At 44.4% G+C, this 27,925-nt stretch overlaps 1 protein-coding gene and 1 non-coding gene across 3 annotated transcripts; both read left to right on the forward strand.

Annotated features, from left to right (window-relative positions):
• ZCCHC8 (zinc finger CCHC-type containing 8) lies at positions 1–27,621 on the forward strand. Of its 2 annotated transcripts, XM_059408330.1 has the most exons (14): positions 1–325; positions 2,071–2,113; positions 7,365–7,439; positions 9,042–9,147; positions 10,375–10,452; positions 13,469–13,572; positions 13,689–13,754; positions 14,339–14,399; positions 14,862–15,004; positions 15,292–15,434; positions 18,145–18,266; positions 19,743–19,829; positions 20,093–20,210; positions 25,822–27,621. In XM_059408330.1, the coding sequence occupies exons 1-14, from the start codon at positions 127–129 to the stop codon at positions 26,598–26,600; spliced, it is 2,124 nt and encodes a 707-aa protein (XP_059264313.1). In that variant the 5' UTR covers positions 1–126; the 3' UTR covers positions 26,601–27,621. The 2 variants fall into 2 exon arrangements, with proteins under 2 accessions (XP_059264313.1, XP_059264314.1); XM_059408331.1 differs by lacking the exons at positions 1–325; positions 2,071–2,113; positions 9,042–9,147 and having other exon boundaries at positions 7,420–7,439.
• On the forward strand, positions 7,903–8,036 carry LOC132024059 (small nucleolar RNA SNORA9). Its single transcript, XR_009406170.1, has one exon. It is a non-coding gene; the product is annotated as a small nucleolar RNA SNORA9 (small nucleolar RNA).
• Positions 27,622–27,925: the final 304 nt, after the last annotated feature.

A 27,925-nucleotide genomic window follows, 5' to 3' on the forward strand; every position in this document is an offset into this window, starting at 1 on the left:
TCTGGAGAAAACCGTACGGGGTGGCTTAGCGCGGCCCAAGCCCTAGCGAGCGGTGCCGCCCTACAACCTTCGCCCCCGGCCGGGCGGTCAGCTCCGCCTCTTCTCGAATCTCACCCACAGCCCAAGATGGCGGCGGAGGTGGATTTTGGCGACCTAGAGCTGTTCGAGGCGTTTGACCCCCCAGAGGAGTCGATTCCGAAGCCCGTTCACACCCGCTTCAAGGACGACGACGGCGACGAGGAGGACGAGAATGGGGTCGGCGACGCGGAGCTGCGGGAGCGGCTTCGGCAGTGCGAGGAAACCATCGAGCAGCTCCGCGCCGAGAATATCCTTCCCGTTTGCCTGGGCCCGGTCGCCGGCGTGCGGCAGGCGGCGTGTCTGGGAGGGCGCGGGCGGAAATTCCAGGAGGGCCAGAATTCCGAATAACCCCTCTCCCGCCCCGCAGGCGGGCGGAGAATCGAGGGTTCGGCTGGCGTAAGCTGCTCCGGGGCCCCGGCGCGACCCTCTCCCCTCTGGGGATGCGTGCCCGGTCGGGACGCGTACCCCGGACTCGACGCGCTCCCCGCGCCCCCCAAGCTGGGACTGATTTTTAGGATTTTTTAAGACGGCCAGAGCGTAGGCTGGTCACTACTTCCTCTCCTCCTTTCTGAAGTCCTTATCCAGTTTCTTTTCTTTTCTTTTCTTTTCTTTTGTAGCCAGGCTTAAGCTTGATGCCGTCTTCCTGTCCTTGTCTATAGGCAGAGAGCCGGATCCTCAGACCTTAGGGTAGATCTGTGATTTATAGGGGGGTAGAAGCTAATGGCCTTAGGGTGCGGGAGTTGGGAGTTGAAGCACGTGAAGCATGCGGAGAGAAATGGTTAATTGCCTGACTGAGGTTGGGGATTCATTTTAAAGTTCTTCGACTTTGAAATACCTTCCGTGGTGAAGGGGCGTTGCAAAAGCCTTGGGGAAAAAACGCGCCAAATGAGTTTGCGTTTGGCTTAGTTACAGGATTACAGCCTTCCTAGGAAGGGTTGTTAGTATGGATGTTTACATTCTTAGAGGTGTTTGGTGGTGGTTGTTTTTAACTCTGGGCAGATGATTTCGGTTCAGATAGTTTCCCGTTTAAAGTGAAACACTGAAAGCGGTTGGTAAATCATCTTTAAAGGCTTTTGAAGTTTGATTATGTTATGCATGATGTTTTCCTTTGCACTTTAATATGTAAAATTTCAAACGGCAGGAAAGTTGAAAGGATTGTACGTGAACATCCGTAGTTCTATCCTAGTTTCTCCGTCTTTAAGTTTGTTTCACTGTATTTATCACTTATCATGATGCTCTTTTTCTTTTTGTTGTATTATTACTATTATTATTTTGAGAGAGAGAGAGAGCGCATGAATGAACGGAGGCAGGGCAGGAGAGGGGGAGAGAACCTCAAGCAGGCTCCACCATCATCATTGGGGAGTCCTTTGGGGCTCAGTCTCACTCAGGACCCTGAGATCCGTGACCTGAGCCGAAATCAAAAGTCAGATGCTTAACCTGCTGAGCCACCCAGGCGCCCCCATGCCACTCGCTCTTAAATGAGTTGCTGTTTAGGTTTTGATGGGGTATGTTGAGTAACACTTTGGGTTCAGTCTGTTACTTTCTCTTTTTTTTTTTTTTTTTAAGATTTTATTTATTTATTTGACAGTCAGATGACAAGTAGGCAGAGAGAGAGGAGGAAGCAGGCTCCCTGCTGAGCAGAGAGCCTGAGGTGGGGCTCGATCTTAGGACCCTGGGATCATGACCTGAGCCGAAGGCAGAGGCTTTAACCCACTGAGCCACCCAGGCGCCCCTCTTACTCTCTTTTGAACTACATGATCCTGTCTTAGAGTATCTATGTTGGAAGAGATGAGAAAACTGTTTTAATGTTTAGGTTTAAATGCCTAGCCATGCAACAAAACAGGAACTCAGTTAAGTGTGTCATCCTCAAAATACTTGTGGGTCTTCTAACGTTTGTAACATTCTGACACTGAAAGTAAGAGTGAGTAGTTGAATTTTATGATAGGTACAATTCTATTTAATGAAGGCTTATATTTCTTAACAAGTAATAACATCAAGAACTTAAAAGAAAATTGAACATTCTGACTCGACCAAGGTATGAGATATTACACTGTTGTTGTTCTTTATTTATATTTAATATTTAGCTATAATTTCTTCGTAAAAAAAAATAGGACTTCTGTATCGTTTTTGTTTAGCATTCTCTGAAGAAATAAGTAATGATCCTTTATTTTTAATTTCTGGAGGTAAAATTTGAATTCTCATAAGTACATTAAATTTTTAATTATTTTGGGGGGATGTTAACTAGATTTATTGCAGTGATCATTAAACAACTTAACAAATTTTTTTTTTTTAAGATTTTATTCATTTGGGACGCCTGGGTGGCTCAGTTGGTTGGGCAGCTGCCTTCGGCTCAGGTCATGATCCCAGAGTCCTGGGATCAAGTCCCACATCGGCTCCTTGCTCGGCAGGGAGCCTGCTTCTCTCTGTCTCTCTGACAAATAAATAAATAAAATCTTTAAAAAAAAAAAAAGATTTTACTCACTTATTAGAGAGAGCATGAGAAGAGAGAGGTCAGGGGGAGAAGCAGACTCCCTGGTGAGCAGAAAGCCTGATGTGGGACTTAATCAGGAACTCGGGATCATGACCTGAGCTGAAGGCAGTTGTTGCTCAACCAACTGAGCCACCGAGGCGCCCACAACATATACAAATATTGAATCATTATGTTGTATACTTGGATAACTTTTTTTTTTTTTTTTTTTTTTAAGATTTATTTATTTATTTGACAGAGAGAGATTACAAGTAGGCAGAGAGGCAGACAGAGAGAGAGGAGGAAGCAGGCTCCCTGCTGAGCAGAGAGCCCGATGCGGGACTCGATCCCAGGACCCTGGGATCATGACCTGAGCCGAAGGCAGCGGCTTAACCCACTGAGCCACCCAGGCGCCCCTTGGATAACTTTTAAACTAACTAAACTAGATAAAAATATTTGTGAAATATATCCAGAAAAATTTGTTTGTTTTTTTAAAAGATTTTATTTATTTGACAGAAAGAGAGAGAGCACAAGCAGGGGGAGAGGCAGAGGGAGAGGGAGAAGCAGGCTTCCTCCAGAGCAGGGAGCCTGATGTGGGACTCGATCCCAGGACTCTAGAATCATGACCTGAGCCAAAGGCAGTGGCTTAACCGACTGAGCCACCCAGGTGCCCCTATCCAGAAAATTTTGACTTAATGTTCAGAACAGGCTAGTTGCCATCCTAGCTGTTCTTATTCCACAAACATTTCTGGGAAGTTAGAATTAAGATTACAGTATTACTCTTGGTGAAGGTTTATTTACAGAGTTCAGATGTGTTCCTAGGGATGCCTGGGTGGCTCAGTCAGTTAAGCCACTGCCTTGAGTTCAGGTCATGATCCCAGTGTGCTGGGATCAAGTTCTGCATCAGGCTTCTTGCTCGGCGGGGAGCCTGCTTCTCTCTCCGCCTCCGCCTGCTACTCTGCCTATCTGTGCACTCTCTCTCTCTCAACGGAAATAAATAAATAAAATCCTTAAAAAAAAAAAAACTGTCCCTAAATAGAAATGATGCAAAATTTCATTTTAGAAAAAGGGAAATTAGTGTGCTTTTGAAGAAAGTGCAGTGGGTAGATTTGCATTCAGACATCTGACTTTAAGAGATAGAAGAGCAAATGCTGGTTTCTTTCTTTCTTTCTTTTAAGATTTTATTTATTTATTTATTTATTTATTTGACAGACAGAGATGACAAGTAGGCAGAGAGGCAGGCAGAGAGAGAGGAGGAAGCAGGCTCCCTGCCGAGCGGAGAGCCCGATGTGGGGCTTGATCTCAGGACCCCAAGATCATGACCTAAGCCGAAGGCAGAGGCTTTAACCCACTGAGCCACCCAGGCGCCCCGCAAATGCTGGTTTCTTAATACAAATTTACTTCACAGGTTACTAAATCTAAAATATTTATTGAAGTACGAACTTATTATGTGGAATGGTATCACCAAGCTTTTGGAATTTGGAGGGCTGTGAGCCAATGTCACATGGCCTTTTTTTGTCTCTGGTACCAGCTGAAGTAACTAGCTACATTGGTGACTAAAGGTTTAAAATTTCAGAATTTAGATGTATTTTGGAAACCTCCGATGCCCTACATTCCTTCTAACTCCATGTGAGCACACTTTGTGGATCTAAGCTTATTTCTAGTTAGATAATGAATGTATTGAATATAACTGGGATTCCTGAAAAAATCATAATTTTTTTGGTATTTAAAGATAACTTAGATGAGCACACTTTTTAATAGAGTTGATAATTTAAACGCTCAGTTATGAAGGGGTTATAATCACTGGAGTTTAAATGATCGTGTCATGGGTTTTACCAGTACATGAGACAGCCATTAGTATCCTCAAAAAGGAATAAATTAAAATTTTCTTTTTAGAATTAGTGCTCTTCATGTTGTCAGACACTGATAAAGCGCTCTACAGAAAATTTAGAAACAAAACGAAATAAAATTATATAGATAAAATCTGTACGCCCAGCCTCTTGGTTTAATCCTTATTTTTGGAACTGCCGTGATCAGAAGTTTCTTTCCTTTTTTGTCCAATAAACATTTTTAACTTTGTATTATGGAAAATTTCAAATGTATGGAAAAAGAAAAGAATAATATAATACACGTTTTCATTCTATATGTACATTTTACCCTAAATAGTTCAGCATGTAACTTTTTTTTTTTTTTTAAAGAATTTATTTTATTCATTTGACAGAGAGAGATCACAAGTAGGCAGAGAGAGAGGAGGAAGCAGGCTCCCCGCTGAGCAGAGAGCCCGATGTGGGACTCGATCCCAGGACCCTGAGATCATGACCCGAGCCAAAGGCAGCAGCTTAACCCACTGAGCCACCCAGGCACCCCAGCATGTAACTTTTTAAAAGCAAGACTTTGGGACACCTGGGTGGCTCAGTCAGTTAAACCGCTGCCTTCAGCCCAGGTCGTGATGCCAGGGTCCTGGGATCAAGTTCTGATTCGGGTTCCTTGCTTGGCAGAGAGCCTGCTTCTCTCTTTGCCTCTGCCTGACACTCTGCCTGCTTGTGCTCGCGCGCTCTCTCTCTCTCTCTCTCTCTGACAAATAAAATCTTTAAAAGCAAAACTTCGTCATGCATAATCACAACACCACTATCCCAATAAATGGCACAATTTTTTTTTTTTTTAAGATTTTTAAAATTTATTTGACAGATCACAAGTAGGCATAGAGGCAGGCAGAGAGAGATGGGGACACGGACTCTCCGCTGAGCAGAGAGCCCGATGCAGGGCTCGATCCCAGGACTTTGAGATCATGACCTGAGCCGAAGGCAGAGAACCCACTGAGCCACCCAGGCGCCCCGGCATGATTTTTCTTAATAACACTCCCAGCTCAGCCCATTTTCAAATTTCTCCAACTGAATGTCTTTCTCTTTGTTGCTCAAATTGGTCTGTAGTTAAGGACCATACAATTGTATGTGGTTTTTAGAAACATATATATATTTTTTTTTAAGGTTTATTTATTTTAGAGAGTTTGTGAGAGAGCCTGTGTGCCTAGGCGTCACCCGGGCCGCTGGGAGAGGCAAAGAAAGTCCTCACCAAATTCCACCCTGAGTGTCTCTGCGCCGAGCCCTTCCAGCCCTACCTTGGGCTCGATTCCCAGAACCCTGAGATCATGACCTGAGCCAAAACCAAGAGTTGGTCGCTTAATCAGCTGTGCTACCCAGGCGCCCTCCAGAATATCATGGTTGTTGTTTTTTTTTTTTAAGATTTCATTTATTTGAGAGAGAGAATGCATGCCTGTGAGTGAGTGAGCAGTGGAAGGGGCACGGGAAGAGGGAGGGAGAGAATCTCAGGGGGACTCTACTCCGCCTGGAGAGTGGTGGGGGCCCATCCCACGACTCCCAAGTAATGACCTGAGCCCATATCCATCCTCAACTGTTTAACCGACTGAGCCACCCAGGCGCCCCCAAATATCGTGTATTTTTAAGAAGAGAAGTTTGTGCAATTCAAACAAACTTCTGAATCTCTCCATGTTTTACTTTTGTTTCTTGACACGAGCAATCCCAAATACAGACTGACTTATTTCACTTGCTGCGAAGGTAAAGGAATAGGAGGCAGGTGGGGAGAGGAGGAACCGTAAGACTCAGCTGGGCCAGGTTACCACCGGGGTCTTGCTCTGGTTTGGAGGCCGCATTCTACTTTTGTTTGTTTGTTTCCTTTTTGGCAGTATTTGAAAATCAAATCCAGGAACAATATACTTTTTTTTTTTTTAAAGATTTTATTTACTAATTTGACGGGGAAAGTGCACAAACAATGGGAGCAGCAGGCAGAGGGTGAAGTAGGGCTCCCCCCTGAGCAGGGAGCCCAGTGTGCAGCTCAGTCCCAGGGATCATGACCTGAGCTGAAGGCAGACGCCTAACCGACTGAGCCACTCAGGCGCCCCGACAGTACTGATGTACTCTGCCCTCTAAGAGGCTATCCATTTAAAGTGTTTCATTTTCCTATATATTTCAAAGCTAAATTTACTCTGATTCTTTTAGAAATATATTCTTGGGGAGCCTGGGTGGCTCAGTCGGATAAACAGCTGCCTGGCTCAGGTCATGATCCCAGGGTTCTGGGATTAAGCTCCGCATTGGGCTCCCTGCTCGATGGGAGCCTGCTTCTTCCTCTCTCTTCTTGCTGCTCTGCCTACTTGTGTTTTCTCTCTCTCTGCAACTAAATAAAAATAAGACCTTAATAAAATACATATATATATATATTCATTCTTGTAACCTGCTGGTTTATCCAAATGCTCCCTTCCCCCAGTCTGTAAAGAGACGGGCCATTAGGGGCGCCTTGGTGGCTCAGTGGGGTAAGCCTCTGCCTTCACTCAGGTCATGATCTCAGGTCATTGAGCCCCACATCGGGCTCTCTGCTCAGCAGAGGGCCTGCTTCCCCCTACTCTCTCTCTGCCTGCCTCTCTGCCTACTTGTGATCTCTCTCTCTGTCAAATAAATAAATAAAATCTTTAAAAAAAAAAAAAGAGTCATTAGATAGGAATTTTTTTGGTTGGAAACTGAAAGATTAACTACATTTTAAAATTTTTTGTGAAATATTTTTTAAAATATGTAAGGGATACCTCTATGTAAAATCATTAAAGTAGGTAAAATTTCATGAAAAAAAAAATATTTATTTATTTATTTATTTATTTTCCGAAAGACAAGTTCTTGGTTGTTCTTAATCTTATTTGTAAAGTATTCTGTGATCTTTGGTACTTAATAATTATAAAAGTTGTGTGTTTATATATACATTTATGGGTTTTACTTTAAAATCTTCTAAGAATATGTTTTAACTTCTGTTTTAGTGGAATATTGGTGAACAATACTAAGTTAGATGGACCTTTATTACAGATTCTATTTATGAACAATGTTATTTCAAAGTAAGTAATTTTCCGTTTTCTACGTAAAATGAATTAATATGTTTATGAAACAATGTCTTCTATATGCTGTTTTCATTTGTACTTAATTCCATCTTTATTTTACTTAAAGCCTAGGGAATCATGATTAAGAGCAAGGATATTAGCATCTATAAATATGAATTTGAATCTGGGCCCTACTTTCTCTATATGTGAATTTGGGCCCCTGCTGTCTATATGTGAATCTGGTCAGGTCACAGTCCTGTCTGCTGTCAATTTCCTCACTGGAAAACAGGATACTAATAATAACTAGTTCTTGGGTAGCTAAATGAGCACTTGTGATAGCCTCTAATAAGCACAACAACTGCCCCCCACAGCAGTAAGAAATGTTAGTCTGTTCTACCCGGAATCAGGTAGCTGAGTTTACCCTGTTGGCTGTCTTCAAGGCTTACCCACATGACTTTGTGTGTGTGAGTGTGACAGACCTTTGCGGGCCTTCCAGCGTGTTTGGGTCTAGGGTGACTCAGTGCATTCCTGCAGTGCTTGCTAGAATGTCCTGAAATGGCTTGAGGCTTTGCCCTGTCCTTCCTTGGAGCACGGTCGGAGACATTTCAGACAGCTGGCTTCCATCTCTGGCTGGCTGAATCTGTTGTTATCTCATAGGTTCTAGGCAAGGTAAAGAAGGTAATGGGGAACCCTGTAGAGAGTGTTAGCTGTCTGGGGGGCCCATTACCTACTTTCTCTGTCTGGGCCCAGGTGGAACCCGAGACTCGGAGGGATAGGGACGCCCGATGGTGAATGTGGCAGTAGCAGGGTGCTGGGCACTAGCACTGTTGTCCCCATCGGATTTGAATCAGCATCTGCTCATGGCAAGCTAATTTCTGCACCGTTTATTTGCAGTTTTGCCTGCAGCAATCTTAGAATGTCAGCGCTAAGCAGACCTGAAAGATCAAATCTGGTGAAGATCAAGCTGGCTGCCCCACTCAGCCTAGCTTGGTCTCCATCTGCACCTCCTGAGCCGACTGCTAGGAATAAGCAATGAGCGAGGCTCTTGACAGCTAGAAAACTGGGGAGAGTAGACCTCCGCAGTTGTCCCGTTTGTTTTGTGTTTCTGTTGCATTTTGGTTTAATTTTGTTCCAGTTTAACATTCGTATAGGTGTGTCCTTACACGTACATAGGGAGTCTCTGGGAGGAAGGTAGGGAAGGATGCTTTGGTTGTCTCTGCGAGGCCGAGGTAGGTGGCTCGGACATAGCCAGGAAGGAAGCTTTTCCTTACGTAACCCCTTCCTTCTTTTGGATTTTGAACCATGTCGTACGTGGATTATGTATTCAGAACTTAAAAATGTAAAATTTATAAATAAAATCCATCTATTCACAGCACAAATGTTTGCCCCTGCTCCATGCCAAACACTGAGTTAGATTTTCATAATCATTCCGTTAACTCGGCAACAGTGTATATTTTTTCCTAAGAAATGGCTTCCTCTGTATTCTAGTTACTTAGTGTTTTGATAGACCTCTGAAAAGCAAGATAACAGAATTCCCTCCTGACACCTTCTAATAACGTGTAAGATTTCAGTCTGTTCGGTGTTTACTCTGGGTTCTGACTGTTGTGTCCTCTCATGCAGGCAATATCATCAAGAAATAGAGGAATTTGTATCAAATTTAGTAAAAAGATTTGAGGAACAGCAGAAAAATGATGTGGAAAAGACTTCCTTTAATCTTTTGCCCCAGGTATTTAAAACTTAAGAGACTTTAAGATTAATAGATTGTTTTTCACCGCCAGTTTTTAGGCTCCAGGGAGACTTTTGTATCAAAATGAAACCACTGTGTCCTACACCTGAACCTAATACAACTTTTCTGGGTTGGCTACAACTTAAAATAACAGGATTGTTAATATGCTCTCCTCCCATCCTTCAGCTGGGCATCCTTCACTGATCTGACCAGCCTCAGGGCATTCTTCTGCATTGTGACTCCTCTCAGGGGAGTTGTATTCAGACCTTGCTTCACTTAAAATTAGTCTTTTTTCCCCCATTTCCTCACTTGGACATGTGGTTTGGGGCAGAAAATTAATTTATGCCAGAAAAAAAAAAATCTGTATTTCTGGAGTTCATGAAAGGTGAATTATTTTTCTCTAAAACCAACAGGTTCACATGCCATCCTTTTCCCCCCCTTCTACTTGTTGGGAGAAAAATCAATAGCATGCCCAACGAAATCTGAGAAATTTTGCTGTGTGACTATTAGAGTATGAATTTGTATTTTTAAAAATCAGAATTATGATTTCGGGGCTTTTCCTTTTTTAATTCCTGTTTAAGGTAAGTAGAGTCCTTCAAGTAAAGGTTGTTAGCTGTTTATCATCAGGTTGTGGAACGGTGTTCTGATTAGTTAAATTTTCATCATCTTTAATTTTCATGTGTTATATATAATTTTTAAAGATTCAAGAAACAAAATACATTTAACAATAAAAACTATACTGAATATTACCTAATTTTTGATTCCGGGAACACTTCAGAATTTTGTAGCAGCCTAAGGTCTATGAGGGCTATACTGTCCATATTAACCAATAGTGTAGAATCACATATTTTTAAAGTTTTCTGGTTACGTGACTTCAAGATAAAGTCTGCTTTGTCAGTTTAAGTATTGAGAATTTAAATATTTATTCATTCAATTTAATGCATGAATTAGTGAAAAGCATAGTGAAAGCATAACGTGAACTAATGCTTCAGAAGGTGCTGTCTTTGTATTTTTTATAAAATTTTTAAATTTTCCAACTTGTGAAATTTATTTCGTAAGCATTTCTAGCTTCCGAATTTACTGATTATGACAGTAATGAATTAAGAACTGTATGTACCTTAGTGATATGTATTAGAAAATAAAGGGGTGTATTTAAATTTCTAATATTAAAAATTTGAAGTGTTAAAAATTAGTTATTTTGGTAACGTGTGTTTTTCTTTGTGTTAGCCATCTAGTGTTATGCTAGAAGAGGACCATAAAGTAGAAGAATCCTGTGCCATTAAAAACAACAAGGAAGCTTTTAGTGTAAGTATGGACATTTTAGTTTTGAATTCTGTAGATAACATGTTTCCTATCCTGTGTCATTTGGGTATCATTAAGGTGGTATAGCCATGTGGCCTCAAATGATCCCCATCTTTTCATGAAATTTGTTATCAATTAGAGTGTAGACTTCAGCCTCTAAATAGTATAGTTTGCTTTTTAATAACTGTCGCATACACCATAGACATACTTTGGAGGACTTTTGTCCTGACAACCTTCTTTTTATTGATGTTCATGAACGTGGATGACGATCTAGAATGCCTGGATGACGATCTAGAACGCGTGGATGACGACCTAGAACACGTGCATGTTGTACTTACAGATGGCTGAGGCTGAGAGGGGACAGATAAGTAACTAACAACAGATGGCAGATAGGAGATTAAAAATGTTGACAAGCTCAGATGGTGGATGAAAAATAGAAGCACAACAGGGATGAGCCTACATTTAGGCCTTTCTGTACCTACGAGGAATCTCACTGTGTCAGTGCAGTGGGGTGGTGTGATTTTTCAACTTAGAATTTTTTAAAGATGATGATGTAATCTTGCATTCTGTTGAAGGCAGACTAGTTTTCATGTTTAGGGAGTATCGTGCCCCACTGACAGACCACAGTCTTGGGTCTTGGGGCTGCTGGGGTGATGAGTCCCCAGTGTTGCTGAAGAGCTTGATGGGGTATCACATCTCTGCAAATGTCAAAAAGGCTGTTACTTCCAAAAAGTGTCGTTTTCAATCACTCGTAGTGCCAAGTGGCAGAACCAGGACCAGTGGCTGGATAGACTACAGACAGGCGCATTGCAAGTCAACTTTTAGTGCACATTTACATCAGATGTGAAGATGAAGTGGTAGTTCTCGTTCAAAAAAAAAGAAGGAAGCAAATTCCATGTCACTGTAAAAAGTCAAAATCTGAGATCCTTGTTGGTGCTTTAAACAAAGAATTTGAACTACATGACTTTTCATGTTCCATCTGACTCTAGGGTTCTGGGATTTAGAGTGGTACCTGCCTGGAAAGTGGGAATTTTATGTATTATTCAGTTAGTCCTTTAGTAAAGAGTAGTAAATATTTACCGAATGCTCCCTTATTGCCAGGGACCCCTTTGAATTCAGGGACACAGCAATGAGGAAAAGCGCAAAGTCTCTGCTCTCGTTGAATTCCGTTCTGGTGGGGGAAAGCAGAGCTCTGCAGAAAATAAGTCAGCATAAGCCAGGGTTTGAATCTAGTCCTTCTGACCCTGGAACATAAGATCTAGATCTTTATATTGCCTTATAAGCCATCAGGGTATGGGCTATGCCACTTGAGGCTTTTCTGTAGAAATGTGACATGATAGGACTTGAATTTTCAAAAGAACTAGCTTCTCTGTGGAAGATAATCTCTCGCTGGTTTACATGTAGAAGCTGGAAGCCAGTGAGAAAGCCACTGTATTGATCTCAGGTGAGGGAAGATGGCAGGTTAGTCCGGAGAGCTGGTGGTGGAGGTGAGAAGTGGTTCAACTGTGGACATACCTTGGAAATAGAACTGATCAGATGTGCTGATGAATTGGGTGTGTAGAACACGAAAGTGAGAGAGCCGTCAGAATGACTCAGGTTTTTGGCCTTAGCAGCTGGAAGAGGGTCCTCGCCTTTACTGTGATGGGAGAAACTGGTGGGAAGAGAGGGTTTGGGGGGGAATCGGAATTCAGTTCAGTTTTAAGTAGGTGAGTTTGAGATGCCTCTTACGTGTCTGGGAGAGCCGTCAGTTGGCACTTGAATATACAAGATTGGAGTTTAGGCAGCACTGGGTATTTGGGTGTTGTCAGCATTTACTCATCCTTCATGGTCTGGATAAGTCACCTCGAGAGCACGGGTAGAGAGGACTGGGACCAAGACTCATGGAAGATGGAGAGATGAGAAGGACTGGTCAGCGGGGTAGAGCACGGTGTCCTAAAAGCCAAAAGAAGTGTGTCTCTGAGGAAGGAGAAATCACCTGTCTGTTGTTGCTCAGAGACTGAGATGAAGACGGAGCCGTCCAGTGAGTTTGGCCGTGTGCGGGGTCATCGGGGCGCGGAGTGCCATGACAGGAACAGAAGTCTTCCCAGAGACGTTCAAGAGAGAAGGGCAGGGCCACCTATGGGGGGGAAAAGTGGGGGACTGAAATGATTTAACACCTAAATACAACACATGAACCTTAAATCCTGGCTTAGGGGAAAAAAAGGCATTTGGGGGACAGTTGGGAAAACTGTAGAAATTGGATATAGATGATATTAAGGATTTATTAATTTTTTAGGTGTGACAGTGGTATTGTGGTGTGTAGGAAAATGCACTTATCCTCAGAAGACCTGTCCTAAAGTTCACGGGTGAGGGGTCATGAAAATATTGTGTAGCTGGTTATGTGTGGAAGCTGGAAACCAGTTAGGAGTTACTATGTTAATGTCAGGTGGGGGAAAATAGTAGCTCAGACTAAGCTGATGGTGGCCGCACTTTCTCCCCACGGCTCAGTGAAAAGTATGTGTGTGCGCGTGCGCACGTGCGTGGAAGATCCCAGCAGTTGAATCTGGGTAGAGAGGATGTAGCTGGGTGTTCACTGTACCCTTTTTTTCAGTTTTTGTCTATGAAATTTCCCCCCGGAATCAGAGGGTAAAAGAAAAGGGGGAATGGGAGGTAGGATGAAAATAGTAAACACAGCGGACTTCTCTGAATTGTCTTGCCACCAAGGGAAGCAAAGAGATGGGGAATTGGAGGGGAACGTGAGAGTCAGGAGTTTTTATTGTTAATGTCTGAGCAGAATGCAGCTAACAGGAATGATCTCCTGAGAGGGGCGCTCTGATCCGGGAGACACAGGGGTGTTGGAAGAAGCAGCTCTTGCTTACACCTCAAAATCTGGCTCCTTTCTAACTAGGGAGTGGATTATGACTTCTCTAAGAATTTCCTCCAAAATTAAATGGTTAAAACAATTAATCATAGTCTTACATAATTTAATGTCTTTTTTTTTCTGCTTAAATAGCAATATTTTTTGACTTGTTTTCTGCAGGTTGTAGGAAGTGTCCTGTATTTTACTAATTTTTGCCTTGATAAATTGGGGCAACCGCTACTAAATGAAAACCCTCAGCTTACCGAAGGATGGGAAATACCCAAGTATCCTACATAGTGAATGAAGATCTTTTATGCATCTTGCCATTAAGTTCACCTTTAAAAAAATTTACCAAATTTTGCAGACTATGATAACTATTCCTTAATAAAATTCACTAAAGGTACCAGCAAGTCTTCAGCCACATTGTTTCTCTAGAAGGGCAAGAAATACAAGTAAAGGCAAAAAGGTTTGTGTGGGGAGTTGTTTTGTTTTCTTCTTCTTTTTAAGACTTTTTTAACCAAAACCATAAACTCTTTGAGCTCGAAAAATTAATATTCTTCATTGCTGGCTTACTATAAGTAAATTACAGATTAAGCTAGAATTTTCATATATAGACATTGAATATGTTTAAATCAGTCATCTGTTTATTGGAATTCATTGGTTCGTGCCTAATATGCTTGGGTGGGTGGAAAGGTGGTGTTGTTGCTGTCGGTTTGATTGCTGTCTTAGTATGACCTGCCCCTTCCCAAGTTAACCTAAAGGAAATATAATCTGTTTGCCTCGGTTCTTCTCTTATTAACCACTCACAAAACCCAGAGGTGACAGATCAGTCGGGAACATAAGGGTCCTTGGTTTAAAGAGTTGGTTAAAAGTACTGTTTAAGTCGCTGAGTACAGAAGGTGAAAAGTGTACTCATGAGTGCAAATATTAGTAATCTGTGATCTATGTGCCTTGTCTCTCTGATACACTTTGCTGTCGTTAAAGAATTGTATTGATTTGCTTTTATGTCCTCATTGACATGATGCACGTCTTTGTTTTTTGACCAAATAGGCCAAAGCCTCACTGTTTCAATTGTGGTTCTGAAGAACATCAAATGAAAGAGTGCCCAATGGTAAATTTTTCTCATATAAAAAAAAAAATATCTTTGACCTAGAACTTTCTGATGTTTTCCACACATTTATGCCATTGTGTGAGATAGATAATCTTGTTGTATTCGCTTTCTTTTGGTCCTTGAATTTGAAACCTTTTCAAATTTGTACTTAAACTTTAAGACCTTAGATTTTAAAAAGAATTATTACAGTGCTGTGTGTCTGAGATGAATGAAACAGGAGAGTTTCTTTTTAGAGTTAATTCTAGAAACTTGATTTTATATCGAGGTAATCAGAAATTAAAATGACTGCTTCTTCTCTTTGCCTGTTTTTCTAGAATATCTACTCTCTTTTCTCGTTTGTTATGTATTAAAACTGGGATAATCTGTTTGCGTGACCTAAAACAGAATGCTTGTATTTATTTAATTCCTGAAATAATTTCTAAACTGCTTCTTAACACTTTTTTCAAATGCACTGTGATCTAGCCACGGAATGCCGCTCGAATAAGTGAAAAGAGAAAAGAATATATGGATGCCTGTGGTGAGGCAAACAGCCAGAATTTTCAGCAGCGGTACCATGCGGAAGAGGTGGAAGAAAGATTTGGAAGATTCAAGCCGGGAGTCATTAGGTACCTCTGTGATTTTTTTTCCCATAGAGTGTCGTTTCTGTGTCACCCGTGTTTGGAGCGTTCTGTGTCTGAAGGGTAATCGCAGGTATAGAGGCGTGCCCCAGCACCGAGAGAATATGCATCTGTTCCTTCAGGAACATTCATTGGCATCTCCCCGTGCGTTTGTTAAGCACCGTTTCACCATGTGTAACATAAGACACACAATGGTTTTAAAACATGGGGGACAGTTTGTGTTTTCATCCAAACACGAATACTGTCTTTCTTTCTCCTCTTTTGTTTATCTTTAGTGAGGAACTTCAGGATGCACTTGGGGTGACGGACAAGAGCCTTCCGCCTTTTATATATCGGATGCGCCAGCTCGGTTACCCCCCCGGGTGGCTCAAAGAGGCCGAGCTGGAGAACTCTGGGCTTGCACTCTATGATGGAAAAGGTATAGTATGTTAAGTTAGCTTAGTCAAGTTCAGGTCACTTCCCTCCCCTCCCCCTAGAGAATTACAGTAATACCTGATAGGAATGGCTGGCTTATTCAGTGTGTGTGGAGCTAACTGAAAACTATCATGATGGTCTTTCCTTCGTTTTACAAACAAGGAACTAAAACTTCATTGAGAATTATCAGATGGTTTATCTGGACCTGCTCAGTGACTACCGAGGCCAGAGCATCAGCTCTCCAGCTAATCCTCATAAGCTCTTGCCTTCCTTAGAAATGGTAACAGAAGGGCATCTGGGTGGCTCGTGGGTTAAGCATCTGTCTTAGGCTCAGGTTGTGATCTTGGGGTCCTGGGATCGAGCCCCTCAGCGGGGGGGTCTGCTCCTCCCTCTCACTCTCCCTCTCTGCTCGGTCTCTCAAATAAATAAAATCGTCAAAAAAAAGAAGAGAGAAATGTTAACAAATCTATTCATAAGTGCCAGTAGACCTGGACATACAGATTATATAAACCCTCCTGTGATCTAGAACCCTCTCTTAGGTGTCTACACTTGCACAAGGAAAGTATGTATATTTTTGTAGCATTGACCGTGACTATGAAAAATTAAAAACATTAAGGCCCTAAAGAAAAATGGCTAAATCATTCTGGTGGATCTGGGCTGTGGAATCCATGTCGTCTTTAAGGAGTAGAATGAGCTGTGAGCTGACATGGCAAAATCTCTGTGCAGTACTCCGTTTCTGCCTAGTTTACCAGTGACGCCGTTCATCGTACATGAAAGGTAGGGAAGTAGGAAGGAAGGAAAGGAAGAAAAAAGAATCCCACATGGATGAGACCGTACTCATTGATTTTCTGAGGACATTTATATACAATATTTTTAAAAGATGTTAACTGAGAACCATTTAGATTTTAGGATTCAGACTCAAGAGATGCCTTTCCTGACCATCTTTATCTATTTGTCTATCTAAGATTTATGTTTTTATTTGAGAGCGAGAGAGAGAGGTGCACATGAGCTGGGAACAGGCAGAACGAGAGACTGTCCAAGCAAACTCCCACTGATCAGGCAGGGCTCGATCTCGGGAGCCAGGAGATTAGGACCTGAGCCAAATCCAGGAGTCGGATGCTTAACCATCTGAGCCACCCAGGCGCTCCTGACCACCTTATTTAAGTACATCTCTCCCTCTTCGGCTTAAAAAAAAACTTAAAACGTCTTAACCGATGTGGGAAGCTCAACAGTGGTTCCCCCTGAGAAGGAAAGAGGATTAGACTAGAGACTTGATTCTCTCTGATGCTCTAAATCTTTTAAAAATGAAATGTTTCTTTGTATTATTTAGGTGATTTTTTAAAAATATTTTTTTAAAGATTTTTTTATTTATTCTTGCGAGAGAAAACATGAGCGGGGGTCGGGGGGCAGAGGGAGAAGCAGACTCCCCTCTGAGCAGGGAGCCCAGTTGTGGGATTTGACCTGAGCCAAAGGTAGATGCTTCACTGACCCAGCCACCCAAGCTCCTGGTAATTAAAAATATTTTTAAAAATTCACCAAGCCATCCCTTCTCAATTAGTGCTAAAGAGCTATTTAGGACAGTTCCCAAGTCATTTTGGCGTTCAGGTGTCCCTCCTGCCACTTTCTGTAGGTGTTCTCATTTCTGTTGTCCTTCCTTTTCCTCTTTTTTTTTTTTTTTTTAAGTTTGTTAGAGAGTCTTTGGCCCAAAAGGTTGTGGATGATTGAATCTCTTAATCTATAGATTGCCTTCCTCGCTTTTAACAAAACTGTGTTTTGTCCTTTTGAGCTTTTCGAGATTTTCCTGCCGCATCCCCACGGAGTGTTGCATTAGCACGGTTCTCTGTCCTTCCTTTTGTTGTGACGGAACCAGTCACGATGACCATTGCCTGTCTACACCTGTTAATGATAGGCTGCAAAATGGTTATAGTCTCATTCTTCATTACTTCTTAGCTTATTAGCTGGAATACTTGTCTAAAAAGAAACTTCTCGCAAACTGATTGCCTTATATATGTAGACATCTTCGGACTGGCAAAAACAAACACATGATTTCTTCAGTAGTTTTCACAATAATAAAGTGGTTCCCAAATACCCTCTGTCATCTGTAAAGCGGTTTTAATAGTATGTACCTCTTAAGGTTGTTATGACGGTGAGCGGAGCTAATACTTGTAAACCATTTAAAACAGTGTGTGGTACATAAGAAATACTTGTTTACTAAACAAAATAAAGACATTGAAATAGAGGATCAGGCAAGTCATCAGATCAGTGCGGACTAGGCTTTTAAGCAACCCACAGATGAACCCAGGTTTCCAAGATTTTTTTTAGAGTTTTTTTTTTTTAATTTATTTGACAGAGAGATCATAAGTAGGAGCGAGGCAGGGAGAGAGAAGGAAGCAGGCTCCCTGCTTAGCAGAGAGCCCGACGTGGGGCTCTATCCCAGGACCCTGAGATCATGACCTGAGCCCAAGGCAGAGGCTTATCCTTCTGAGCCACCCAGGCACCCCAGTTTCCAAGATTTTAAGCACTTACTTTTATTAAATTATCCTGTCTACATTGTTTACAAGTCCTAATCTGATGTTCCAGAAAAACTGTAATCAGAATTATTCTCCGAATGATTCTGTTGCCTTGAATGTAAGCCCTTGCCCAGCCCACTTTTGGTCTGGAAAGGGACTGGTGTTGGTATCCAGCAGTATGAACGCTCTGCTGGTCTACTGCAGATGGTGCTGATGGGGAAGCGGAAGCTGGGGAAGCCCCACAGAATAAAAGCGTCACCTACGATCTCTCGAAACTGGTAAACTATCCAGGTTTTAATATATCTACTCCCAGAGGAATTCCAGATGTAAGTATATGTGTATATATATATATATATTTATTATTATTATTATTTTTTATTCTTCTGGGGTGGGACTTTATTGTAACAGTTGTTCAAAACATTAGTTTAAGTAGCAGTTACTGTTATGTAAAGAAATAAATACGTTACTAGTGTGTTTAATTTTGTTACTTCCCTTATGTTGACCAGAACCCTTTTTTATTTTTTTAAGATTTGATTTATTCATTTGAGAGAGAGACAAAGGGAGGGCATGAGGAGTGGGGAGGGCAGAGGGAGAGGGAGAAGCAGGCTCCCTTCAGTCATGACCTGAGCCACAGGCAGACGTGTAACTGACTGAGCCACCTAGGCCCCCACGTTGATGAGACGCTCAAGTGAAATCTTGGGTTCATTTAAAAACCAAAAACCAAAAAACTTTTTTTTGGATTTTATGCCTTATGAAAAAGAGCTTAAAAAGAATCGTTAGATTCTGTAAGTCCAAAAGTAAAAGATTATGTTTTTAAAACATGGGATGGTTCTGAGGCAGTATTGTAAGTTCTGTGTAATTACTTGGGAAGTAAAGCCTCTGTTCTATGCCATAATTCCTTTCCCCCTGTTCTTTCCTTTCTTCTCTTCAAAGTAAAATTTCTCACTCTATAGAGAATGGTTTTCTACACTGAATCTCTCCCAACTTTCATTTATGTTTCAAGACTTGACAGTGGCCTGTTGTGGTAGTGGTGGTGGTGGTGACATTTCAGTAAAAAATACCTTCTTAGGTGTTCTTAGAAGCTGGGCAGCAGAGCCGAAGCCAAAGGTCTGCACTTAGAGTCTAGCGAATAGATGGGAAGACAAGTGTGTAATTAATTCAGGGCTAAACTGCGTGGCTCGAGCTATCCGAGCTTCTGGAAACGGTCCCAGGACAAGCCTGCATCAGAGTCCGCCAGGGGTGCCCGGCAGACATGCACATCGATGAGTCCCACCCTTAGATTTAACAGACTTGACCTGGAATCTGTAGGTTTGACAGGAAGTCTGAAGTGATTTTCCTTGAGAACCATTGTAGCATGTGCTCTTAAGATGAGAGGTGATTGTTGAACCGTAAAGGTGAGGGCTGGGTTTGGAAAGCCAAAGAACAGAAGAGAGAAGCTCAGCGTGAGCGAGTGTGTAGGAGCAAAGGTGCTGTGGTCAGTGCCGGGGCCTGGGGGGAGGGAGGCCTGACGAGGCTGCGCCTTCACGCCACCACTGCTTAGAACTTCTGCTTGCAGTAGGTGGAGCCCTTTAGGGCCAAGTGATTTTGTCAAGTAGGCTTTTAGTATTCAGTTCAGATCATTTTGCAGGTGGAGTTGGTTGGCTTTTTTTCCCCCTTAAATGCACCATCACTTTCATTAATTCCCCCAAAAAGCAAAAGTCACGTATGAAGCAGAAATGTAATTTGAGACCTCCACTTTACAAAATCTGAAAAGTATGATGTTTTCAAAATCCAGGCTTGCTTTTTCCTTCTGTCTTCATTAGGAGTGGAGAATGTTTGGGTCCATACCGATGCAGGCGTGTCAGCAGAAAGACGTGTTTGCCAATTACCTGACTTCTAACTTCCAAGCGGTAAATAGCTTTTTAGGGTGTGGTTGATAAGAATGTATCGCCTGTATTTCTAGGATTTTGTAACTCTAGCATCTCAGTGCTCTTTTGTTTTGTGTATAAAGCACTCGCTTTTCTGCTTGAGTCACAAAGAAAAGGGTCGCTGCATTGACCCTGTACCTGCACTTGGCTGCAGATTGGCTGTCTGCAGGGTATTGGAGGGAAGGCATGGAATCTAGTTCTTCATCTACTCCATTAACTCGTGCTTGGCGTGACTCCTCTCTTAGCCAGGTGTGAAGTCTGGCAGCAAGAGGTCCTCCTCCCAGTCCAGCCCTAGCAGCCCCAAGAAGCAGAAGAAGGAAGGCGGCTCAGCAGCCTCACCTGCAGACATGGAGCTCGACTCAGGTAGGTGTCATCCTCTGGTCTTGGTTTCACTGAGAAGGTAGGGCCAGTGTGCATGCTCCTGAGTCCCATTAGGAAGGAGGGCAGGGGCCTTAGGAGCACCGAAAAGAATGCTTTGATTTTGTCCTTGTAGATGAGAGCAGCGCCTCTAGTGCTGGTTCCAGGTCTTAGTGTGAGGGCCAAGGGGGCCAGCTTACGGAGTTTCCGACTCAGGCAGTCCGGCCCAGCCAGTCCTGGTGGTCTTGCATCTGGACTGCCCCTCCAGTAGGCACAGTGCGCTGGGACAGAGGGTGGACAGTGGTCTGCTTTAGCAGCTCCATGCCAAGAGCAGGAAGGACAGAGCCAGACTGCCCCCGTTGTTCTTCCCATAATACCCCGACCCGGTGATTCCCCCTTCCCTTCCGTGAAGAGAGGCCCTAAGAAACCTGTCCTCCCGAAAACCCACAGGGGAACAGTGGTCTTGCCCTCCGAGAGCTCTCTGGCTTTTTATTCTCTTAATCCTCTGGGCTTAACCAGGGCAGCTGTGGCCAACCAGCCCTGTGACCAGCCTCAGCAGGCCAGTAGTGGATCAGGGCAGGCACGTACCCACCTTGCTGAGTCCCTCACCCCCCGATGCCGGTCACAGGTCCTTTGGGCTTCCCCTTGGGACTGCTGCTGTGTAGCCTAGGTGTTGCCCCTAGAAAGCTCTGGAATGAATCAGAACTTTATGTTAATTTGATAAATCGCAGAGCTACTCTGAATGCAAGACTGCAAACTCACTCTTTGCACTACCTCCCATCCCAAATTACGTCCAGCTGGTTTTGGTCCTTGTTGCACATCAGACATTCTAGAGTGAGATTAAATGGCAACATGAAGATGAAGTGCATGTAGATACCGTGATGAGAAGATGCTGGCGGTACAGAAGGCCCCAGTGAGATTGTGGATCCCCCTCTTAACTGTAAATTCCCAGGGAGAATTTAAAGGTCACAGATTAAATCCCCTTAAAGTCTCAACTCAAAGTTCCCCACTCCCCTTTCCCAAAATTTTTGCTCTGCTTAGTCTCAGCCTCCAAAGTTCTCGCTATCAGAACAACGGTCACAGCCCCGGTGTTTAGTAACTGCCACCTGATTTCAGTACCCAGTCACTTCTCACCAGGTCAGCGAGTTCACAACAGAATCATGACGGCCTTTGCCACATTTATGAACTTTTATGAAAACAAGCAATTCTCCATAACTCGAAAGCAGTTGTCCGAGACAGGATTAGGTTCCTAGAGGCCATGGCCAGGATTTCTGAGCGAGGGCAGTTCGTGGTTTTTGTCTCTTAAGGACTTCTCTCGGTGCCGGTGCCAGTTGTCGGACTCCACTGCCCATGCACTTAAATTCCAAATTACATTGGAAGGAATCTCCCATAGGAGGTGAATTTTGAATATCTGTGGGGAGAAGCCACCTGTGCTTGGTGTTTTGAACCTTTTTTTTTTATTAGAGGAGGAGGGGCAGGGAGGGAGGAGAGAGAATCCCAGTGCAGGGCTGGATCCCAGGACCCTGAGATCATGACCTGAGTTGAAACCAAGAGTCATGGACTTAACTGAGTCACCCTGGTGCCTCAGTTTTGAACCTTTTGAGACATAGTGTCTGCATCTCAGAGTTTGAGAAGCGGTGAAGCACCCTGTCACCAGGTCCGCACTTGTGCAGGTGTCTTCAACCCTGTCCCGGGAGCATCGTTTATTTCCTATTAGGGAATTGTTGAGGCCTGAGAAACCTGCCTCCCAAGGGAAGTTTCTCCCTCCTCCCCCCAGCTTCTTTCCTTTCGCCTCCCTCCCTCTCTCCCATGTATCATTAACCAGTCCAGAGCCAGCCTGAGCCCCTGTGATGAGGTAAGATGCTTCATCTCAGGTCCCTAAGTCTTGAGAATCCAAGTTCAGTGCCTGCACCTTCCCTCCGTGGCTCTCAGTCTGGAGTGGAATTGGGAGCAGAAGACCACGCACTTGGATAATAACCCTGGGATGAACAGTTTGGTTAGAACCTTACTGGGTGTCTGCCAGGCAAGTAGGACTGTTCAGAACAAAACCCCTGGAGCCTGCAAGGCCCGATATGGACATTGCCACACTGTGCTGTCGCGTCTGGCGTGGGCACATTTCCCGAGGAGTGGCTGTGCCCCACGGTGAGCCGCAGGGTGTCCTGCCACCCTCACCTTCGCCAGCAGGGCCTTAGCTCACCCCATGACCTTGAACTGAATCCTTTCATCAGTGGTGCCTAGTGTGGGGCCTCTGCTGACGTGTGCTGACGCTTCTGCCTGCTGGCACACGTTTGCTAGGGGTAGTTAGTTCAAGGTCTCGGGCTGCTTGTGGAAGGCCCACTGGTCCCAGCCATGGGCAGTGGCAGCTGGTTTTTGTTTATAAGCCTCTGCCTCTTTAGAGGAACCACACTTGTAAATGAAGCCGCCGTAAGATGCTCTCACCTCCTGAGGACAAAGGACTGCATGGCAAGAGCTTCCTTGCCCAAACCACGGGCTTCCACGATGAGCCAGTATGAACGTCTACAAAATACCAGGAACACTGACCACACACTAAAGCTCAGGGCCAAAAGCCACATGTCTTTTTTTTTTTTTTTTAAGATTTTATTTATTTATTTGACGGACAGAGATCACAAGTGGGCAGAGAGGCAGGCAGAGAGAGAGGAGGAAGCAGGCTCCCTGCCGAGCAGAGAGCCCGACATGGGGCTCGATCCCAGGACCCTGAGATGATGACCTGAGCGGAAGGCAGAGGCTTTAACCCACTAAGCCATCCAAGCGCCCCTAAAGCCACATGTCTTGACCACCATGTGTCTCCAGGCATGTCTCCATCCCCAGTCAGTCTGTCCTTCTGTGAATAATTGTGTTTCCTCTCAACCCACCAGATGTCAGGGGCTTTGAGAGTTGCTGATAGCAACCTGCTTTCCCACCTAGGTTCTGAACAACTTAAGTGATTAGTCAGCCAGTAGTAATATATCAGATTATTAGGGCCAGATTTTAGAGCTGCTTACACAAGAGCCACAACGGCTTGCTCACTTAGACTGGCTTAGTAACACCCAGGCATGTGGTCTTAAAGCAAGGGGGGCCTTCCCACCCCCAGGACTGGTGCAGCCCCAGCCCAGCTTCCTGCCCTGCAGGAGTAGAACTCTGGGCTCAGCTCACTCCCAAGAAGAAACTTTGAATTGGAGTGATTATTTTCCTGTGGAAAACTTTCATTAGCAAATGTAGTCAGTGAAGTGGATCCCGTCTCACAGACCCATGGGTTGTGAACTAGAGCTGCTTTAGGTCTTCACCCGCTGTGTGTTGAGACACACACATACATAGCACCTCCTGGGATCGAGCCCCGCATCGGGCTCTCGGCTCAGCGGGGAGTCTGCTTCCCCCTCTCTCTCTGCCTGCCTGTGATCTTTCTCTCTGTCAAATAAATAAATACAATCGTTAAGGGAAAAAAAAGAATACATAGCACCATATTCTGTGCAGATGAACCTCAAATGAAGCTTGGGTTACACTTAGGAATTGTATGTTCTTAAAGGCCTAACAGCCAGGGGTGGCTAACTCCCTGACGGCTGTTCTGTCCTCCCCCTCCTCCGTGGAATTTATTGTAGTGAAAAGCACCCGTGGCGTCCTTGGGGTTCCCAGAGTGCGCGATGCCGTTCATCTGCACTTGGGTCCCCCCTTCATCTTGGCGCCGTTTCTAGCCGGGTGTCCGGATCCCAGCACCACCTCGGTAATGGCGTCTGTGTTCAGGCTTCTCCCTCCTGACGGCTCTCCCTGCCCTTGTCACTGGTGTTGCATCCTTCCTGTCGGCGCTTAGCCTTTCTTTACTCTTCTGAGTTGATTTTTTTTTTTTAAGATTTTTTTATTTATTTACTCGACAGAGATCCCAAGCCCGCAGAGAGGCAGGCAGAGAGAGGGGGAAGCAGACTCCCCACTGAGCCGAGAGCCCGATGCGGGGCTCGATCTCAGGACCCTGCCCATATGAGAAAGTTGACTGGTTTTGTGTAGCTGTCAGGATTGTGTTACTTGGTTGGATTTCCCAAATTTTTAAAACCCCTGGGCTGTTCTGGACCCTGTGTTAGACCCCGAGGATAGGAGGATTCATGAGACCCAGCTGCTGTCCTTAGTTTCCAGTCTGTGTCGCCTCGGGAGTGCAGAGGTAGCCAAGTCATTTTAATATAAATGGTGGTGGCCAGTGGTGAGACGACCAGAGCCACAGAGCTGATTACAGGCCATACCCGTGTCAGAAGCCGCACCGCTGTGCTGCATGAGGTCATAGACCACGATCAAGACCGACTTTGAACAGCATCTTTTTTTGTTGTTGTTTTTTTAAGATTTTATTTATTTACCCGACAGACAGAGATTACAAGTAGGCAGAGAGGCAGGCAGAGAGAGAGGGAGGAAGCAGGCTCCCCGCTGAGCAGAGAGCCTAAGGTGGGGCTCAATCCCAGGACCCTGAGATCATGACCTGAGCCAAAGGCAGAGGCTTTAACCCACTGAGCCACCCAGGCGCCCCTGAACTGCATCTTGAGGGATAAATTACTATGGAGATGAATAGGGTTAGGGCGTTTGAGTCCCTGGGAAATGTCAATGCGGAAGCATGAGACGTCCCAGCACAGTGGTCCAACGGAAGAGTGACACCTGGGGCTTAAACCCGCCAGTGAGAAATGACTTGGTGGAAGTAGCCAGATTCTTGGCCCTAGAGGGCCTTGCAAGGCGCAGAGATCATCAGCCTTTGTCCTATAAGTGATGGGAGCCCTGAAGGGTTTCTAATGAGGTGGGAAGGTTAACGGGACCAGATTTGTGGTTTACAAAGGTAAATAGTTCGGAGAATGGATATAAGGAAGCTGAGTCCAGAGGCACAGATGATTCCAGTATTCCTGATACAGTGCCAGGGCTGGGGCAGTCTGCAGGAGAGGGCGGGCCCCGGAGAGCCAGGGATCAGGGCTGGGGGACAGAGGGAGAGGAAGGACTCTTGATGAGCAGGTTCAGTTCGGGAGACTTCAGCCAGACCCCACAGGTGGGACGTTAGTGGGAACAGCTTGTCGGAGCGGAGTTCAGGTTTGAGGAAACGATCCTTTGTGTGGGACAGGCCAGATCTGTTGTGTCTGGGACATACAGGTGGTGAGGAGCAGTGACCCGTGAGTCACACGAACCCACTGTCAGGCGGACCGTCTAGACCAGAAGTGCAGAACCGGGCAATAGGCCAGGGCGTATCCCACTCTGTCTCCTCGGCTTGGTCTCCTCCCGCAGCCGCCTGCCCAGCTGGCATCTCCTGCCACTGTCCCCTCCACTCTTCCAGGGACCCCGGTCTGCTGTGCCGCGGGCTACCTGGAAAGGACTCTGCCTCCGTGCGGTCGCTGCTCACTCCACAGCGATGAGCACAGCACAGAGATGGATTTTCGGGGGGGGGGGGGGGTTCCTTAAAGTTCCCTGAGCCGGAGGAAGCTGTGGCTCTCCCTGCAGGCCTTCTTGGCTGGGGAGGGTTGGGGTTCCCGAGCCTCCAGAATGTTCTCCCCAGCCAGCTTATTTGGCTTTTGAATCTCTGGATACACCCAAGTTCCAATGAGAAACGGTGGTGAAACCAAAGGCTGCGACCACTTCAGGTGTCCTCGCTGTTCTCTTTCAGACGCGGAGGTCCCGCACGGCTCTCCAAGCAGCGAAGCTTTTCAGTTTCAGCCCCCGCTGCCCCCCGGCACCCCTCCGCCGCTGCCGCGGGGCACTCCTCCGCCCGTCTTCACCCCTCCGCTCCCCAAGGGCACCCCACCACTCACTCCCGGCGACTCCCCCCAGACCAGAACGGCGTCTGCGGCCATGGACGAGGACTCGCTGACTCTGGAGGAACTGGAGGAACAGCAGAGGCGGATATGGGCGGCCCTGGAGCAGGCCGAGAGCGTGAACAGTGATTCCGATATTCCCGGGGACACCCCTCTAACCGGGAACTCAGTCGCCTCGTCGCCTTGTCCCAACGAGCTGGACGTCCCTGCTCCAGACGGGAGAACCTCCGAAAAGCCGGTGCCTAATGAGCCCGAAGTACCAGACACTTGTACAGAGAAGCCCAAAGCCCAACATGCTCCGAGCTCAGATTCTGAGCCTCCGTTGCTTTGTCAGAAGGAGGAGGAGGCGTCTGCCCCGTCGGACTGTAAGGATGTTCCTCTGGGTAACGGCGGGGTCGTGTCGAACTGCGACCTTAGTAACGGAGGTGGCCAGAAGCCCCTTCACGGGGACACCAGCCCTTTGGCCACTAAGACTCACAGTCCTGTACCCGACATGAGCAAGTTTGCAACCGGAATAACGCCGTTTGAATTTGAGAACATGGCAGAATCTACTGGAATGTACCTCAGGATAAGAAATTTGCTAAAGAACTCACCCCGAAACCAGCAGAAAAACAAAAAGGCCTCTGACTAACTGCCTGACTTCACGCGAAGAGCTATTTAATTATCTATAACTTTGTGTTCTGTTAATTAGTACCAAGTGGAGATAAGTTGTTTTCTGATTTGTCCCTCCCATGTTTAAAAGTCTGTCCAAAGCTTAATGGTGGCCTGGAGTCAGGCCTGTTTTAAAGAACAGGAAGGCTGGGCTTGCTGGTTTACTATATTTTATTCTTACTGATAAGACCTTGGGTTGGGGGATAAAAGTATGAGCTGGTTTAGAGATAGTTTGCTAAGGTTTCTACTACTTTTGGATTGTGTCTGTCAAAAGTGATGGTTTTTATCTGTCTTTTGTACATTGTTTTCCCTTTCTACATTTTGCTAATTACCCTGTATATAAGTTTAATATATCATTTTTTTAAGAGAAAGAAATTCTAACCATTTTAAATTCATGTTGCAACTCTGACAACCAAATGAGAAAAATCAGGGATGAGCAGCTTTACCCCATTTGGGGTATTTTTGTAAGTGATTTACACACATCAATTTTAATAACACTTTTACTTTTTTGTACCTTCATTCCTCATAAGTTTGCTATACAGGTATGTTCATCTTTGTGTACAAAGGTTTAATAAATTAGCTTTCATATACATAATCTAAGACTTTGAATACAAAAAAGTGATTCACAGTTCAATTAGTGTATACAACCTTGTAAGTTTAGACATAAATTATGTAATTGCAAAAAATAGTGGTAGCAAAGAATATCTAGGAAAATGCAAGTTTGAGTATTTTTAGTGTTCTCTCAGCCTTAACTATAGAGACAGCAGAATCTTTTAAAGTAATTTTGAAAAAAAAAAAAAAAAGGGCAGCTAGCCTTTGTACAAAAATAACTTTCTAGATTTGAACCCTAAGATAATTAGTACTTAGAAATAAAAGGTAGATGTAAATTGCTTTTAATTGTCAGATATATAAGATAGTGCTGGACTATGTTTTTTGTCTTTAAGTGGAATGCTATTACATTGTTACAGTTCGCATCCCTGAAAATAAACCACTTGAACTTAGTCTCAGGTAGTGTGATCCTGCTCTCAGGCCAGCAGAGGGAGCAAACTATAACCATTCCAGACCATTCCAGATTTCGTTTTCATTTTGAGAACTCGAATAACCACCTCTACTCTTCTATAAACAGGAAAGGGAAGAAAATCCTAGGAAAGGGGCAGCTTATTTTCAAGGCTCTCACAGAACCTGCTAGAGATTGAATTAAAGGTTAGATACTTGTTTTTCTCTGAGTGGAAGTATATAATAAAAACAGTCCAAGTTTACGTAGTGTTTTTATATACACTGTCTTAATATTTTTGTCAGTGCATA

Source organism: Mustela nigripes, chromosome 8 (assembly GCF_022355385.1).
Source record: "Mustela nigripes isolate SB6536 chromosome 8, MUSNIG.SB6536, whole genome shotgun sequence".
Classification (NCBI taxonomy): domain Eukaryota; kingdom Metazoa; phylum Chordata; class Mammalia; order Carnivora; family Mustelidae; genus Mustela; species Mustela nigripes.

Bases quoted from the DNA above. Each gene is read 5' to 3' on its own strand.
- ZCCHC8 (XM_059408330.1), top strand. From the start codon at position 127: ATGGCGGCGGAGGTGGATTTTGGCGACCTAGAGCTGTTCGAGGCGTTT. The intron at 13,573-13,688 runs GTATCCTACATA...AATTCACTAAAG, and splicing joins GAAGGATGGGAAATACCCAA to GTACCAGCAAGTCTTCAGCC. The intron at 13,755-14,338 runs GTTTGTGTGGGG...TTGACCAAATAG, and splicing joins ATACAAGTAAAGGCAAAAAG to GCCAAAGCCTCACTGTTTCA.